The sequence below is a fragment of the Peromyscus leucopus genome, chromosome 2 (assembly GCF_004664715.2).
Source record: "Peromyscus leucopus breed LL Stock chromosome 2, UCI_PerLeu_2.1, whole genome shotgun sequence".
Lineage (NCBI taxonomy): Eukaryota > Metazoa > Chordata > Mammalia > Rodentia > Cricetidae > Peromyscus > Peromyscus leucopus.
In genome coordinates, this window is record NC_051064.1 from 57,652,780 (window position 1) to 57,670,240 (window position 17,461).

At 56.9% G+C, this 17,461-nt stretch overlaps 2 protein-coding genes across 4 annotated transcripts in view; both read right to left on the reverse strand.

Moving 5' to 3' along the window:
- Nucleotides 1-7,638, reverse strand: part of Coro2a (coronin 2A) — a 57,734-nt gene extending 50,096 nt beyond the window's left edge. Inside the window, exon 1 of the mRNA XM_028882783.2 lies at nucleotides 7,584-7,638. The gene's annotated coding sequence lies outside the window, so the exon portion shown is untranslated. The remainder of the gene's footprint in view (nucleotides 1-7,583) is intronic.
- Nucleotides 7,639-10,306: 2,668 nt separating this feature from the next.
- The window catches only part of Tbc1d2 (TBC1 domain family member 2), a 48,610-nt gene continuing 41,455 nt past the window's right edge, over nucleotides 10,307-17,461 (reverse strand). For 2 of the 3 annotated variants that reach the window (XM_028882781.2, XM_028882780.2), the window contains exons 10-13: nucleotides 15,890-16,010; nucleotides 13,669-13,854; nucleotides 12,982-13,103; nucleotides 10,307-12,435 (exon numbers count right to left, since the gene is read on the reverse strand). In XM_028882781.2, the coding sequence (XP_028738614.1) occupies nucleotides 12,228-12,435; nucleotides 12,982-13,103; nucleotides 13,669-13,854; nucleotides 15,890-16,010 (637 nt within the window). In that variant the 3' untranslated portion in view covers nucleotides 10,307-12,227. The remainder of the gene's footprint in view (nucleotides 12,436-12,981; nucleotides 13,104-13,668; nucleotides 13,855-15,889; nucleotides 16,011-17,461) is intronic. The other variant, XM_028882782.2, reaches the window with a different exon arrangement.

Here is a 17,461-nt window from a genome sequence, read left to right on the forward strand (position 1 = left end):
GGCTATAGAGCAAAAGCCTGTCTCAAAAACCAAACCAAATCAATATAGAACCTTAGCTTCTTTATTTACTGTGCAAAGTGGCTGAAGGTCTGTGTGTTTCAAGGGGCAAAGACTGAGACCCCATGCTGCTCAGGGAATTGGGCCCCCTGGGGCCTGATGACATCATCCTGGGTTCTTGATGCATCAAAGACCCCAAGGCTCGGGGTCCTGCCCACCCTGGTATCCCCAGATCGGTGCCAGCTAACTATATCAGCCCCACTCAGAGGGCTCTGCTTGTGGCTGGACCCCCATCTCCTGGCTCTGGTCTTGTGCTCCTGACTGCAGGGCACTGGTTTGGTGTGGTCTTGTTTCAATGTCAACTGTATCTGCAGCCCCAGAGATGTGGGACCTCTCCTCTGGGTGTTGTCATGAAGCTACCCCTGGAAACAGTACCTAGGTCTCACCACGTGCTCCATCCCTTCTTCACCTGAAGGATACTTGACCTTTTGGCCTGCAGATGCCAGCTGGGTCCTATTGCTCACTGTGGCCGATGGTACAGATACAGACAGCACAATTAGAGCAGAAAATGTGTACATGTCTAGAAAACTCAAAACACAGAAAACACCACCTTACCACTGAAGATCCCCAGACAGATGTCTGAATAGTCTTCCCACCCTCCATCCCTGCTCCACGGTACTGGGGTTCCAACCTAGGGCCTCTTACGAGCTAGGTAAGTGCTCTACCACTGAGCTACACTGGCAGCCCTCTTTTTTATTTCAGGAGACAGAATCTAAATGTCTAGGCAGGACTTCAACTTGTAACACCCCCTCTCCCCGCCGTCTCAGCCTCCCAAATGCCTAGGATTATGGTCTGCACCACCAAGCCTGGCTCGAATGTTTTTTTCTATATTTATGTGTGCACATACGTTCTTTTTTCATATCTGAACTCAAACATGCTCCTCTTGCCCCCAGACTGTTCCCTCCCAATGGCATGTCACCTTGGGCCTTTCTCTGGTAAGAGTGGTCCTCATTATGATGTCGTGACATTCCACCCCTGCACCTGGCAGCTCCCCACAGCTCCTCAGGCAGGTTCCTCGGAGGCTTTCACTAGTGGGGGGCAGCACTTGGGGCTTAATGGGTCCTATTGACAGACAGTTCCCTTCCCCAGAGGGGCTGTGATTTGTGAGTGAGTGGGGCTGCCATCAGGGCCCGCTCCAAGTGCACTGGAGCAGACATGCTCTGGACCTCTTCCATCAAGTGGTGTGAGGGCAGTGGTGGACATTTGTCTGTCTGGTTGTCCCTGTACGGTTTGATCGTAGAACGTTCACAACACACTGGAAGCACTCCCTGCCCGGATGGTCCAGAACTCAGAATCAAGCACAGTGGAGGGGCTGCCTGGTGTTTTGCTGTTCACAGAGCACCTCCATATCCTCCAAGGTCTGGGGCTCTAAACAAACCCGGGCACCCAGCAGCACAGGCACTTAGCAGCAATCTTCCATTTTCTGAAATAGTCTCAAGCATCTCACAAATAGTCTCAAGTTGGCCTCATACTTGCTATACAGCCTTGAACTTCAAGATCCTCCAGCCTCTATCGCCCAAGTGCTGGGATTAGGACATGGCTACCACACCCGGTTTATGGGGTACTGGAAATTGAACTCAGAGTTTCTACATGCTAGATAAGCACTCTGCCAATTAAGTTACATTCCAGCCCAATCATTCCCACCTAATAAAGGAAGAAATGAAGGTTGGAGAGAGATGGGTGGGGTCCTCCATGTCTGACCTTTATAGGTGGCTGACTGCACACCTTCTTCAGGGTGTCTTCCGGGGCTCTCCCCCACCCAGGCTGGACTGGAAGCCCTAGGTAGGATACCCGGTTCCCAGCTATCGATGGGAGCTATGGCTGCCCCGGGACTAGGAGCTCCTGAGGGTGGTGCTGATTCTGGCTTCTCCCTCCCTCCCTCCCTCTAAACTCAGAAACACCTCAGTGGATGGTTGCAGGGATGGTGCTAACTACGACGAATAAGCCCGGTGGGGGTGAGGGGGAGTTCTCATTTTCCCGGTGGAGGCACTGAGGCATAAAGAAGGGCCAGGGTTTGTTTAAGGAGCACCACAGTGGCAAGGCCAGGCCCCTTTCCTCTTGCAAGTGTTCCTTCCATTCCACTGAGCCCTTTATCCTACCACCTCGGACTCCGGGTCTCCATCTGTAGCTCACACTTGTCTCCTTTTGCACAGGCTGGGGAGGGGGCTTGGCAGGAGATTGAGGGGGCTTAGTCCACCAGCTGGACCACCTCCCCGGGGCAGCTGCAGGAGCTGCCCATCTGTGGAGCACCCACATACCAAGCCCTCATGATACCGCTTTGCAAATGGGCAGGTAGAAACCCTGGCCGGAGACCAGTTTAGTGGCGGAGCTGGAGCTGGATGGCTGCATCCTGGGCAGTGGCTGGCTGCCCAGTGTGTGCTGGCCCAGGGCTGGAGAGAAATGCAGGCAGGCTGCAGGAGAAAAGCCCCCAGGGGGAGGGGCTGTGTGGCTGTGGCAAAGCCCCTCTCTTTCCCCTTCACCTGCTACCTCCCAACAAGGGCTGAGACTCTGGCTTAGGCCTCCTTGAAGTCCCCAGGACTCCCTGGGGGACAGGGTCATGCCACTTGCCAGTTCTCTACAAGCTCTCTGGGCTCAAGGCCAGGCTAGAAGCATCTGTCCTGAGAATCCCACGCAGGTCCTCCTAGCCCTGATTTCTCTTTGGAATGAGACCCCAGGCTCCTGAACCCTCGGACAAAGTCCCACTTGCTCTACTTGGGATACAGCTAGGAGTAGGCTGGGCGGGTGGATGGTGGGGTGAGTCAGTGAGACTCATCCATTCTGGCACTCTGGGGTTTTTCTGCCTTCAGACACAGAGGACAGTGCCAGACCTGAACTCTGCAGGCAGATGGCATGGTATGAAAGTGAGCCCTTGGGCAACATGGGGGCTTCGTCTTTCATCTGCAAAATGGGGACAGCAGTGTCCAAAAGGTAGGAAGTCCCCCAGAGTGTTCACACTGACTACCCAGGACAAGAAGACAGGGGACAGTCATTTCCTATTTTTCCCCTTTTCTAATGTTTTATCCACCATCATCAAATCGTTATAGCAGAAAAACCAAGCGCATGTTCTTCGTACGTTAACTTTATTGCGATACAATCTACCTATAACAGAATAGATCCATTTAAAAAAACGAGAACACAGACATGGTAGCTCACACCTACAATTCCAGCACTAGGGAAGCTGAGGCAGGGGGACCACTGTGAGTCCAGGACTAGCCTGGGCTACAGCACTGAGTTGAGGGCTGGCCTGGAATACAGAGTAAGATATTGTCTCCAAAAAAAATCAAAACCAGACCAAAGGAAACATGGGAAAGATAAATGGCAGGTACTAGCAGCTAACCTCCGACCTGCCCAGACCCTCACCTATGGCTTCAGAGGCTGGAGTGAGCTAATGAGTGTAAACCCTTCACCAGCCTCTGCCCAGGGCATCGGCAGGACGGGCAGGAGAGCAGAGTCAGGAAGCTGGGCCAGCCTGCCCTCCTCTCCCGCCCCTTTACCTGCCAAGCCCTGAACTGTTCTGCAAATGTGGAGAGCAACAGCTCCCCTGGCCCTAGCTCACAGGCCCACCCTCGTCACGTAGGTCTGGACGCCGGTGACAGCCACCTCTGAGTCCTGGTAACAGAGTGCCATGAACTGGTGGCCCGTGAATCACACAATGCAGTTCTCATTGTTACTGGAGCCTTGAGTCCAAGATAAGGCTCAGACCGGGAGTGTGCAGGAGGGCCAGCTTCCGGGTTCAGGGAAGGGTGCCTGCTGGTGCCTGTGTCTCTGGGGACCTCTTTTGCAGGGACCCTCATCAGAAGTCTTCTGTCTCCCTGATCCAATCACCCCCTTCCATGCCATCACTTTGGGGGTGCCTGTTTCAACAAATGAACTCGGCAGCGACAGGAACATCTGGACCACAGGGATCTCAGGGGAGTCACACTAGAACCCAGAGGTGGCTTGTGCTCCGGTCCTGCTCAAAATCCTGCATGGCTCCCACTGCCTTGGGCCAGAAGCCTTAGCCTTCCTCTGAGACAGAGTTGCAAGTTTCTAAGCCTCTCTGTGCCGCTTTTTTTTTTTTTTTTTAACTGAAAAAGAGGCATAAAAATAGTACCTCCCTCACTAACTTGTAGGATTTCACACTGCACCCTGGAGGGGGCGGTTTAGATCATCGGGACCGTGGCCTCTGCCCTCCTCCTCTTCCTCGCTCTTTTTGCCTGCTTTCCAGCTCTTCCGGCCTACCTCAGGGCCTTTTCACTGGCTCTTCCCCTACAGCTCAGCCCTGCTTGCCCAAGTCACCCTCCTAGTCGATAATGGCAGTCCCCTTTTCTGGGGTCACACTCCTTCACTCCCTCCTGGTCGCTTTGTTTTCTTTCCTTTGTCGCTATCAGACAGACCGCAAACTCCTCCAGGGCATCTTCTCCTCTGGTGGGTGTTTTATTTACAGTGGAGGTGTTTGGTAAACACTGGGGAGGCCCTGGGGACAGAGGCCTGGAGTAGCCAGTGTTCAACAGCCACGGCCCTGCGGTTGCCATTACAGTTAGTGATTGACTCAAGGCCTCCTCACTTTAGGTCTCTAATCACACCTTCCCAGTCCCCTACCACACCCCATGGCTCACTTATTGTAAGGAACCATAATTACATCTTTAATTATATCCTTTTCTACTTAGGCTGAACCACACAAAAATTGTTATTTTTTGGTAAGTTAAAAAAAAAAAAAAGAAGTTGGACATAAGTCTTTCTGGCGTGTGGTTTAAACTAATGTGTAAGCACCCTGCAGGTCCCCAGGAGGCATCCAGAGAAGGAATGAGGTCTCCTGGCCTGGCAGATGTAATGTGACTGCCAACTGCCTCCTTCCTGTTCTGGAGGAGAGGCCCCTGCCTCAGCATGAAAGCAGCAGCGTCTGGGGTCTTCCTGTGACAGGCAGAGGCGAGGGAAAGCTCCCCAGGCCTGAATCAGGGCTATTTGAAAAGAGCAAAGGCTTCAAGCAGAACCCCTTGAGGGGATCTGGCAACGCTTCCTTGGGGAGCACTTATCTCTGGGGCAGGGAGGATGCCACAGTCTCTGGATGTCCAGGGCGATCCACTCCTCCAGGAGAAGGAAGGCTCCATAGCTGAGCTGTGCAGACTCAGCTACCACCAAGGCCACGCCCACTTCACGAGGGAGAAAGTGAGGGATGGAGGAGAAAGGCCGGCGGGAGGCCACACAGTGGGGCAGGAGTCTGTCTGCCGCCCGGCCTCAGGGTCTTTCCTCCCGACACTTGGGCAGTGGTGGGACTTTCCTGTTGCCACTTTTGGCATTGTTTTTTGTTTTTTCTTTTTGGTTTTTCAAATAAAATGTTTCAGAAGCCTCAGCATGCTTCTCCACTGGTCAGGCAAGTTCAAGACAGTAGTGCTACCACATACATGTCTCTCTGGTGACTTCCTTAGGGTAAAGTCCCCAAAGGAGAGGCCTCGGAGCAAAGGGCAGGCACATCCATTTCATAGACTTGTTTGGAGGGCGGCCAGATCACCCTACAAAATGACACACCCCGGGCTAATCCTTGCAACCTTGCCAGCACAGAGTTTTAACCTTTTATGTTTATATCTGGCTCCTTTTACAAAGCAATAAGACTGTTTCATTTATGACATGTTTTCATGCCTCCCTTTAAATTGGAGACAGTCTCCTATATCCCAGGCTGTCCTAGACCTTGATTTGTAGCAGAGGTTGGTCTTGAACCCCTGATCCTCCATCTTCTACCCCCAAATGGAGGAATTACAGGCATGATTCACCATACTCAGTCTGTTGGTTCTGGGATGGAACTGGACTCCATACAGCTAGGCAAGCACTCTACTAAGTGAGCTGCATCCTAGCCTCTAAACACTCCATGCTTGAAACGAGGATCCCTGGCTGGTTTTTTTTTGTGTGTGTGTGTGGCCGTTTACCAGTCACGTCCCCTTCTAGGACAGGTGATATATACCCAAAAAATAAGGGGAGTGGGGGAGATGGTTGCAGGTCAGATAATCCCCAACTCTACAGTAGATTTTAAAAGTACAGGATGGTTTTGTAATAACCAGAACCCACCTTGCTCAGGCACCATCCACAGTGGCCTCCCAGATCACACCAGCACGCAATGACAGGGGACTCAGGTAATACTTAGGCCTCCAAGTTGGTGCTGGGCTCTGGCGGCCACCCTTATACTTAGTCTCCTTTTATGAGAGGATAATAACACTCATTTGCAGTGACGCTCCAGATTGAGGGCCATGGGGCAAGGTCCCTGCCACTCTGCTTCAGCCCTGGAATACCATGGCACCCTACCGCGCCCACCCGGCCCTCCGCTTGTACACTTAGGATGATGACACTGGTTCACCACCTGCGCTGAGGCTGGGGGAGGAGGAAGTCCCCTCTTCTAGCCCCAAGAAAGCCCTTGGGGGAGGGGAAGGGAGATAGGAGATCAGCAGGCGCTGAACCTGTTCCTTAATTGGGGCAAATGCCAGGAAATGAGGCAGAAAGGCCCCAAGATGGCCCAGGTCCTTCTCTCCCTCCACATGCCACAAGAGATGCCAGGGGGTAAGGGCAGCAGAAGGGGCACATTCCTAAGCTGAGGCACAGGTGGTTACGAACAAGGGCAGGCTCTGGGGCAGAAGGGCCAGGTGATGTCTAAAAGGCACTTGCAGGACTAGAGCTGCAGTGGGAGCAGGTTCCCCAGTTCCAGCTAGTGAGATCCCCATTGCAAGAAGGCAACACAAGACCTTCATCCAGAGGCATCTTATACAGAACGTCCTAGCCCCACGGCACAGGTCTTCACAGGCCCAGGAGCCACTGCACCCTTGGAAAAGTGCTCTGTCCCCCTACCCCGGGAGACACTGCCCTCCTGGACTCTCTGAGGTCCGAGTGTGGCAGAGTCAACCCTTTCCCACCAGACTGAAACACAGAACTGAGCTCCTGCAGCCGGCCAGGGCGCGGACCAGGCCGTCCTTCCCCATTGCCTGAACGCAGGTGGGTGTCTGCTAGGCTTGGGTCTAGGCAGGTCTGGGGCTGAGATCCGGCCACCGCCAGCGGGGGGCTCCTCCAGTTCCTGGCGATGAGGCTGGTCTGGGTGGCAGACTGCTCGCCCCACCCGCGCGCCCAGGTCGCCTGGGCAGGGACATGAGGATGCTTCCTCTTCCACCGTTTCCCGGGACCGAGGCCCCGCGAGTAACCCCGCCAGCAGAGGAACAATCACGACTCGAGTCCACGGGGCACCAGGGCCACACCAGGGCCTGTCGGGACTGGCTGCCGCGCCCAGGGCGGGCCGCTCACCGCGGCAGGAGGCGCGGGCGGTGCGGACTAGCTCCGAGCCTCGGGAACCCAAACCTGGGGGTCGCTGTTACTAGTCACCCGCTGAGGGGGCGGCCGCACCGCTATCCCGTTGGGGAAACTGAGGACCGGAGCGGGGCAGGGCTTTGTGTGAGGTCGTGCGGGGGGCTGGAAGATAGGTCTCCGTGGCGCCGGGGGCAGCATCCCTCCCGCCGCCTAGCCGCAACCCGGGCGCAGCGCGCGTCCCGCCCGGCCGGGTCCCGCCCTACCTTGTTGGCGGCCGCGCAGGTGGCGGCGGCGGCGGCTCCGGCTCCCGCTCCGCGCTTCGCGCCGCCCGCCGAGTCCCCGCGCCCAGCGCCGCCGCCTCCCCGCGCAGCCCGGCGGGCGGGACCGGGCCGGGCGGGGCCGGGGCGGGGCGGGCCGGGGAGGCCCCGCCTGTGAGCCGCCGGTCGCCCGCAGCTCGGATCCCGTCCCGCGTGCACACGCTCTCGCCTCCCGCACTCTCTAGCCGCAGGCTTTGGGTGGGACTTGGGTCCCGAGCCTCAGTCTCCGCTTGCTGAGATGGAGACAGTCACCGCGTCTGCCTCCCAGGTGGCTCCAGGTTGGATCCCGCAGCGGGCGCCGGCACCGCGGCTCCGCGGCGGGAGAACCGGGGAGCGGTGGGCGGCTGCGCACCCGGGAGGGAGACCCTTCCCGCGGCTGCCAGTAGGGGGCGCTGCTGCCCAGCCTAGCCCGCTATCAGCCCTGTGCACACTGAACGTGGAAGATGGAACGTCGCGTCTTTCATAACCACGCCACGCCACACCACCTATCTTGGAAAGAGTTCTTCGTGTCTTGTAGTGATGTATTTGGGGGCGGGGAGAACGGGGAGGGCGCTAGCGCGGTACCTGGCGCATAGTAGGTGCTGTATATATTGAGTAAGTACATGTATTATTACATTTGATCTACCAACCCCTTCAATCTAGTCATAATACCCCCATTTCATAGATAAGAAGTTGAGACTGGCTAAGTTCTTGGCAGGCTCTATTAACTAATTTAATGTGCGCGCGCGCGCGCGCGCGCGCGCGCGTGTGTGTGTGTGTGTGTGTGTGTGTGTGTGTGTGTATGCATTTGTGACGATGGGATTGAACACAGGGCCTTGTGAATGCCAGACAAGTGTTCTATCACTGAGCTACACTGGGAGAACTCTTTTTTTTTCTTTCAGTGAAACAAGGGTTCACTCAGTTGCTCAGATTGACTTTGAACTAGCTATCTTCCTGCCTCAGCCTCAGGTAGCTGGGGTTGTGGGAGTACACCACCACACGCAGCTCTGGGGTCCTGGATCACAGCGCCCTGGGTCATCCCCTGCGTGCAGCTGAGGGTTCCCTGCATCAAAGCCCCCAACTCAACCTCTTGGAGCTGCATTGGCAGAGGGGACACAGCATATACCGGATGTGGACATGCGACAGTTGGACCCTGGCATTCACAGGTCCACGGTATTTTAAAAGATTTTTTATCATGTGTTTACATGTGTGTCCATGTGCCTTTGTGTAGAGGTCAGAGGAAATCTTTCAGAGTTGGTTCTTTCCTTCCATCTTGTTGAGACAGAGTCTCTCTTGTTTCTGCCATGCTGCATACTCCAGGCTGGCTGTCCCTTGGCTTTTGAGCAATTCTCCTTCCTGCCTCCCATCTCCAAGCAGGAGAGCTGAATTCAGATTTTTTTTTTTCTAACATGGTTTCTAGGGACAGAACTCAGGCTGTCGGCCCTCTGTGGCAAGCACTGTCCCCCACTCAGACATTTGGCCAGCCTATTTGTTTTCTTACTCTTTTAGACATGGCCCCCACCTAGCCCAGGTTGCTCTCAAACTGTCTATGAACTAAGAATAAACCTCAAACTCATCCTGTCTCCACCTCCCAAGAGCTGGATTATAACTTTGTACCACCATGTTAGGCCAACTAAGGTGTTATCTGGGAGCGGGCTGAGTCACCTGAATGTTCCAACTCCCTAAAGGCTGAGACCAGGGTCTCTGGTGCGCCTCTCCCAACATCACTATCCTCCCCCCCCCCCCCCCCCCCCAGCCTCTGCTCACACCGTCCCCTCTTTCCGAATCATTTTCTAAGAAACCTCTGTTCATGGGTGTCGGGCCAGTTGGTGGCTGGGGACCCTGAGCATACGGACCCATAAATCAGAGGAGAGGCCTGGAACCTGGCATGCATGCCCCTTCTGTGCCTGGGGAGGGACCCACCCGGTTTCTTACCTTCTCCTAATCCTGCCCCAGGTGTGGAAGACTGGCCCCTGACAACTCATGTTACACACAGGGGGCACAACTGACCAGAGCCTGGTTAAACACCACCCAGGTGGGGGTGGGGAGAGTGGCCAGGCCTAACTCCATGCTCCTGGGGGCGGGGACACGGAGTCCCAAGAGGAACACTGGTAATGAGAGTGCTTCTGTCCTAAAGGTGGAGAGCCATCAGTCACAGGGACATCGCTTCATGCCATCCGCTGCTTTATTTCCATCTACTTGTCACACGGAGTTTCCTGTCCAATGCTCCCGCCCACCCGTCTGGGGGTGGGGGTGGGGGCGGGGGCGGGAGAGAAGCCAGCCCCTAGGGCAAGGGTCTATAAGCGTGAACAAAGTAGTCTGGAGGGGAGTCTGCCCCTCCTCCGGGGATGGAGGAGTTTATCGGGTCCCCGGGCCCCTCCTTTGACCCAGGCCCTTTGTTCTTTGATAAGGCCTGCGGGTCCAGGGGTGGGAGGGCGGGGCGTGGAGTCCCATCCCCGTTCTGGGTAGGAGCTGTGGGATCAGATCCTCCAGCCTAGGAAGCAGTGGTCCCCGGGGAAGGGGCAACAGCTGTGGGGCGAGCCAGGAACCCGACACTAGGGGTGGGGCCCCAGGCTCCTGCCCCAGGGAGGGGCAGCCTCGGCCCCGGCAGCAGCCCAGACAGCCTGGGGCTGGAGCCACCCTGGACCCCTTGGTTCATCCCGGTTGCAGTTCAAGCAATTCAGACAGGCGTCTGTTTTCCTTTTATTGTTTTGTTTTTGGAGACGCTATCTGGCTGGGTAGCCCAGGGTGTACTGGGACTGCTGGGACCAGAAGTGTGTTCCCCCGACACGTGGCTCCCCCTTGTCTCTTTCTCGAGTTAACCCTATGGGTGTGCCCACAGGCCTGCTCTCCCCTGCTGTGTGACACTGGAGGTCACTAACTTCTTGGTGCCCTGTCACCCGAGCTTGACCCGGGTGAGCGCTGTAGGACAAGCCGTTCTCAGCCTGCCTGCCTCCTCATTCGGGGCTGGAGGAGGAATTAGTCCCAGAACCCTAACCCTCCCTCGGTTATCAGGACGCCGCCACGGCCCCAACAGTAGAGAGCGAACCCAGCAAAGCTCGTTCAGGATGCTAAGGCGTAGCTCGGTCGGTCGGGAAGCTGGTCTGGTCCCCAAGGAGGAGCGCAAGTGCTTGGCAGACCACCCTCTAGGGAGAAGTGAGGAAGAGGAGAGGCGGGGGCGGTGGGGGGGGGGAGGGAGAGGCAGAGAAGGCAGAAGGCACTGTTTATCCAGTAGCCAGTTTGATCCGGTTTTGGGAGATCGCGACCCCACATAGCCATGTCTCCTTCAGGTAGGGCTGCTCACCGCCTTGGGCGCTTCCCCGCACTTGGCCCCAGCATCCACTTTGGTTCTCCTCTGGCATGCTCCACGGGGTTGGGGCTGCCTCTTCACCTGGGACCCACTTTAGAGTTACTGTGCCCCTGGATGCCCGTCTCTCCAAGGACTCAGCTTTTAACAGTTCCAGCTTCTGAAGCTCAGCCTGCAGCCTCTCCCGGTGGGTGTTGACCCAGATCCACAAGAGCCTTGACTTTGGGAGTTTCCATGACAGCCTCCACAGAGACCACACCTCCCCCCCACTCCATCCCCGCCCTCCGAGAGCCACGCTCAAGGCTCTGATGGCACCAAGTTCACTGAGATATGGACCCTTGTACACCTTTAAACCCCTGTCCTATAGGGTAGGGAGGACACACGGGGTGGCCCTCTGCTGAAAAGACCAGGAAGAACACGAGGAACTGGGCTCTCTGCTGGGTCATAAAACTGTGTTCAGCTTGCTCTGCGAGCCCCACCCACCTTCCCAACCCTGCCCTGGTGGCCCCACATGACGGACATGTCAGAGTGGATGGCTGTTTGAGACCCACTGTCCTGTCCCCAACAGGTTTCTCAGGGCGGCAGGCAGGGGTTTCCCCTGGGACGCCCCCAGTGGGCTGTAAACAAAAGGGAAGGCTCAGGCATGCGGCTCCAGAAACGGTCCCTCCCGTCGAGCGGGGTGGTCTCAGCACAGATCAGGTGGCACTTCAGGGGGGCTATTGCCCAGAAAGACAGAGGCCCTGAAAACCTAGGCCTTGAATTTGGAGTGCCACAAGAATGGTGAGCAAGGCCCTGAGCCAGAGGGTGCCAGTGGGAACATTCCTGACGCCTTGGCCTGCCCGGGAACACTGGTGATGAGAGTGCATCTGTCCCAAAGCTGTCGCAGGGACTTTGCTTTATGCTAACGTGCCTCAGACAGGAAGAGCAGGAAAGGTCAAGGCCAGGCTCAGTTACATAGGAGTATGAGGTCAGCATGAGCTCCATGAAACCGGGTCTCAAAAGACCAAACCCAAACCAAACGGAAACCGTCATGCCTCAGAGGATGCTCCAGGTGACCGGGAGTGTACTCCCGCCCGCCTCCATGTTAAAGTGCTCTGTGGTGTGGTGATACAGGCCGGCAAGCCTGGCAGGCTTAGAAGAGTGACTCCGACCAATGGCTTCACAGCAAGCAGTGTCCATATGGGAGACGAAGGTCCAGAGAGGAGAAGGGCCTTCTCCAGGGTCACACAGACCTCTGGCCCACGCCCGTATTCTAGGCTCCTGCCGGCAAAGGTAAGAACGGCTGTGGGGAGCAGAGAGGCAGGTCAGCCATCACCTTCCCCTTCGTCCTCGCTGAGACAGCTCTCGGGCGCTGCTCTGCCCCTGGAGGCCCGTCTCTCCAAGTACTCGGCTTTCAGCAGTTCCAGCTTCCGAAGCTCAGCCTCCAGCCTCTCCCGGTGGGCTGCCCGGAGCTGCCGCAGCTGCTTCATGGGAAAGGGGTTCATGTCGTTGAAGGCGATGCTCATGAGCTTCCTGGGAGGAAGGCAGAGTCAGCCAGTGCAATGGTCGCTGGTTCCGGGCCTGTCCTGACACCCATCCACCCTGGGATGGTAGCCCTGCCTTCTGGAGCTTACCTTCCTGGGTGAGGGGGTGGGGAGGGAGGGGAGACCATTCCCATCCAGAGCTGAGGCTGGAGGGAGCGCAGCAGGCACCTGACCCAGTAGGGAAGGGCTGCTCAGGAGGGTTTCCTAGAGGAGGGGTATGGGAGCTCAGCTTTGAAGAAACGGACCAGGCCCAAGATGGCGGTGGCAGCGGAGGAAGCGGCCAGGAGGCTCCGAGTAGGAGAAACCAGAGGCCAAGCCAGCGGTGGGGTTGGTTGTTCTACAGCCTGGGTGTTGGTGGCAGGGTGAAGGTGGGCTGGGGGGCTTGTGTGCCATACGAGGACACAGATGGACTGGAGGCAGAATGGCCCCTGGGACTCCTAAGCTGGGGGAGGGGTGGGCACGGCGTGTGTGTGTGTGTGTGTGTGTGTGTGTGTGTGTGTGTGTGTGTGTGTGAACAGAGAGGTGGGCAGCTCACCGGCTGTCGCAGATGGTCTTGGTGAAGAAGCGCAGGTACTGGTAGATCTCCAGGCTGTCCTGCAGACGCAGGATCTCCTCCTCATTGTACTTGAAGACGGCCAGGGCGTATCGGAACACCACCTAGGGTACAGTGGGGTCTCAGTGGGGTGCAGGAGCCCAGGCAGGGAATGTGTAGGGAGAAGCCCAGAGACTGGGAATGTGGAGGTTCCTGGCAGGCCGTGTGTGTGTGTGTGTGTGTGTGTGTGTATGTGTGTGTGTGTGTGCATGTGTGTGTGTGTGTGTGTGTGTGTGTGCATGTGTGTGTGTGTGGTGTGGGGGTAGGCAGGGGTTGGGGGAGAAGGCTAGAAGAACAGGCGACAGAAGACCCTAGAGGGAGCACAGCCTGAAACATGGCTTTGTGTCTGGTCTCCGAATACCTGCTCCCTCTACAAGAGGGCACAAGGAAGCACTGCCCTGCTGGCCAGAGTCAAGGGGTTAGCCCCACTAGCATCTCTGCTTGGCGGAGACCCCCACCAAGATCTCCTGGCAAGGTCACAGGCAAGGTCTGGAGCAGACCCAGTGGGGCCGCTGCGTCCTCTCGTGTTGCACAGAACACTTTCCAGTTTAAGAAGCTGTGCTCTCGGATGTCCCAAACGGCTCTGACAGGTGGCAGGCTTTCCGTTCTGTGGGGCCCAGGCATACCCACCTTTGTCCCTTCATACAGGAAGGCGTCCCAGACTCGCAGGAGGATGTCACTGATGAGGGAGTCGGCAAAGACCACGAGGAACCAGTTGAAGGTGATGAGGGAGAGGTCTATGTGGTGCTGGGCCAGGTGTGCTGTCAGCCGGGGCAGCTTCTCGGAGAGGAGGTCCTGGAGCACCCGCTGGTCCACCTGGAAGGCGGCAGAGGCCACTCACATCTGCCGTCTCCCTCCCCGCCTGCTCTCCAGACCCCATCAGTCTACATCTTTGGCAGGGGGCTCTCTATGGGTGAGTTCTTGGCCCCTTCACTCAGCCAATGTCCCTGGCAGTCGGAGGAAATCAGCCTCATGCTCACCTGCACAGAAAACCAGGGGCATCTTTCTAGGCTGCTTCTCTGACCCTTAAGACACTTGGCAGACACTTGGAGTGGGGGCCTGGGACAGATGCTGGGGGAGAACAGTGATGTGCCACTTCAGAGAGCAGGAATCCCCTTACAGCAGGGCGCTGAAGGCCACTGCTGCCAGTGACCTCTCCCGGGGACTCTGGCTTATTTATTTCTGTGGACGTGGCTGACGACCCCCGGCAACGGCTCCCTCCTCCCCGGCAGTGTCCTGATCTGTGCCCCCTCCTGCTCCTCCTTGTCTGGAACGTGGTGACCGGCTTCCCCATGTAAGTCTGTCTGGGCTTCAGGGTGGCCCTGGTGAGGACTCAGGGCAGCCTTTCTCCCCTTCCTCAGAAGCATGGCAGCAGCAGAGGCCGTGGCCAGCCCAGAGCTCCAGGTGAGTCACCAGATCTGTGGTAAAATGGAGCCAAAGAACTGCCTGTGATCCGCGCCAGGGCAGTCAGGGCAGGGGACAGGCCTCTTCCCTCTGCTGGTGACCAGGGACACTGGGTGGGGACCCAGGCTGCCTACCTTCTCTACGGTTCCGAAGGTGGCAAATTCTCCATTACCAAAATAAAGCCAAAAGGAAGCTTGGCGCTGCTGCTCAATGCATTTCGCTTTCAGGGACATTAAGATCCAGAGGTGAAACATGGTATTTCCCAGCCTGCCTTGCAGCCCGGGGGGCAAACCTAAGATAGGTTCTCACCAACAGATTTAAGCAAGAAGTAGAAACGGTGGACTGAAAGGGTCAGCCCCGCCCTTGACTGCTTCTTCTGGCATACACCACGGCCACGGGATTAAGGGCGGGGTGCAGCCCTCTGGAAACCACTGGGTGACAAGTACGAGGATGGCAGAGCAGGGAGCTGGGAAGAGCCTGACCACTGACAGCATTAGGGACTAGGTACCACTCTTAGGCCCTCCCTCTCTCTCCTGCAGCTGCACATGACCCCTGTCATCCAAAGGGCAGCCCAGGAGGAGGAGGGCAAAGAGGTGAGGGGGGAGGCTGGGTGTGTCGAAGATGAAGTCTCCGAGGCAGAAGGCCGCCTCAGCAAGGATGAGGCGGGGCACTGGGGCAGGACTTGGCATTTAGAATTTTTACACCCACGGTGACCTTATTCCTGTTCTAGAATAGGTCGTCCCGGGGTTCAGAGTGGTGATATGCGGAGGTCACACAGCCCATGGGCTGTGAACCATGCTCTGCCTGATTGAGGGCAGCAGCACCCCCCAGGGATATGGCTTAACCACAAGCATGTGCGGGGACGGCAGCCATCACCCCCAGCCCATTCATCCCCTGTCTCACCATCCTGTGTCTCTCTCAGTTCTTTTTTTTTTCCAGGCAGGGCTGAGGACCGAACCCAGGGCCTTGCGCTTGCTAGGTAAGCACTCTACCACTGAACTAAATCCCCAACCCCAGATTCCCCGCCCCCACAGACAGGGTTTCTCTGTGTAGCTTTGTGCCTTTCCTGGATCTTGCTCTGTACACCAGGCTGGCCTCGAACTCACAGAGATCCGCCTGGCTCTGCCTCCCGAGTGCTGGGATTAAAGGTGTGCGCCACCACCGCCCCCCCTCTCAGTTCTTGACCGGTGGATGGCAAGGGACATTAATTTCTTTCTCCCCTCCCCAGGAAGCAGCTCTTCCCGGTGGTATGACGTCACCAGTGGACTAACACACCTCCAGTGGGCAGGACCTCACACTCTTCCAGGCCCTCAGCTCACTGGGAACCTCCAGCCGTCGGAGAGGGGTTACAGGCCCCTGTGTAGGAGAGGTGGAGGCCCAGGATCTGCTGCCCTGAAGGAAGGAACTCCTCTAGGGATTGCCTCCCCCGGAGATGCAGTCAGCTCACCTGAGAGGCCGTCAGTGTCTTGCTGTAGTACTCAGCTGGCAGTATGGTCTCCACAATGGCTACCAGGCACCAGAAAGCACTCTCCTCATCCTCTAGGACCAACAGGGCGATGGCCGCCAGCCTGCAGAGGAGGGAGAGGCCTGGAGTGACCCACAGCAGTTGTGGCAATGCAGGGCAGAGGCAGCGTTCTGGATCCTGGGGCTGAGCCCTCGCTGACCCTAGTACTGCTCCGCGACCAGGCTGGTAGTCATGGCACCTGGGGAGAGGCGCTGCTGGGGGAGGATGCCCAGGGTGACTTCCAGAGCGACGAGGACACCAGTTCAGAACAGAGGCTCCGAGCCTGGGTTGCCTGGGTGCAAATTATATTGAATTGTTTCCTGGGTGCCCTTGGGTAAACTACTCAACCTCTCTGAGTCTTGGCCTCCTAGAGTCATCAGGACTGGGTGAGGACCAACGGTCAGCCCTTTTGGGCTGTCAACACCTCTGGTGTCCAACCCAGTGCATGGCATGCCAAGCTGCACGGTCCCAGGTGAGAACAGACCTCATGCCCCACTCACAGGCGTACCCCTGTGCACTCAAAGCCCTTCCCTCCTGAGCACCTCCACCCAGTTAGGAGGTCCCGTTGAGATCGGGGCAGGACAGACACAAGCCGAGAGCCGAGTGGGGACATCTTCCCAGAGAACACTCTGCTCGCCCACCTTCCCCGAGGGGCCACATCCATCCGGGGCCAAGCCCAGAACACAATCCCCAGCACGTCTTCCATGGACCGGTGTAAACAAGGTCCCACATCCCAGGACCACTGCTCATTCCAGCCACTCTTGGAGGCCCAGAGGACAGTCTGCAGCATGAGCCCCTGGGAGGAGACTGATGCAGGGGGTCCTTGGGACCATGGGGCCCTTCTGTACATCACCCATGAGGGTGCAGCCCTCCTCAGGGCACCTGTAGGGAGAAGGGGGCCTTCACTGGAGGTCATGGGTTCTCAGTGGACTTTAAGAAGCTTTGATTTTTATTAAAACTCTTTTTTTGAGACAGTCTTGATATATAGCCAGGTTGGCCTAGAACTTGAAATCCTTCGGCCTCAGTCTTCGGATGCTGGGGTCACAGGTGTGGGACACCACAGCCTGCATCGCAGAGCCCTTTCAGAGCCGGGTAATTATGCTTCTTGGGGTTCCTCACGGATTGGATTCATGACCTCCATTTTCTTTGGAGGTTCATGACTTTCAGAACCAGGGCTGATTCTCACAAAGGTGTGTGTGTCTGCGTGTGTGGGGTCCTCCTTTCCCAGCCATTGGAAAGGAACTGTTCCCTGCTCCGGCTTACACGTTTATACAAACCCTCCTGAGTCTGAGCTGAGTGCAAAAGAGAAAAACAGCCGCGGGTCTCTTGGGACAAAGGAGGCTCTGCCCTCCCCGAGCTGGAGGAGGGCACCTGCAGGGCTCACTGGGCTCAAGAACAGAAAACACCTGTGTATCAACTCCCACTCTATCATGCCCAGGGCAGACATATGTAATTGATCAGATTATGGAGCCTGGATACTATCCCAGCAATTCCTTCAAACGGGTCTCTAGGCGG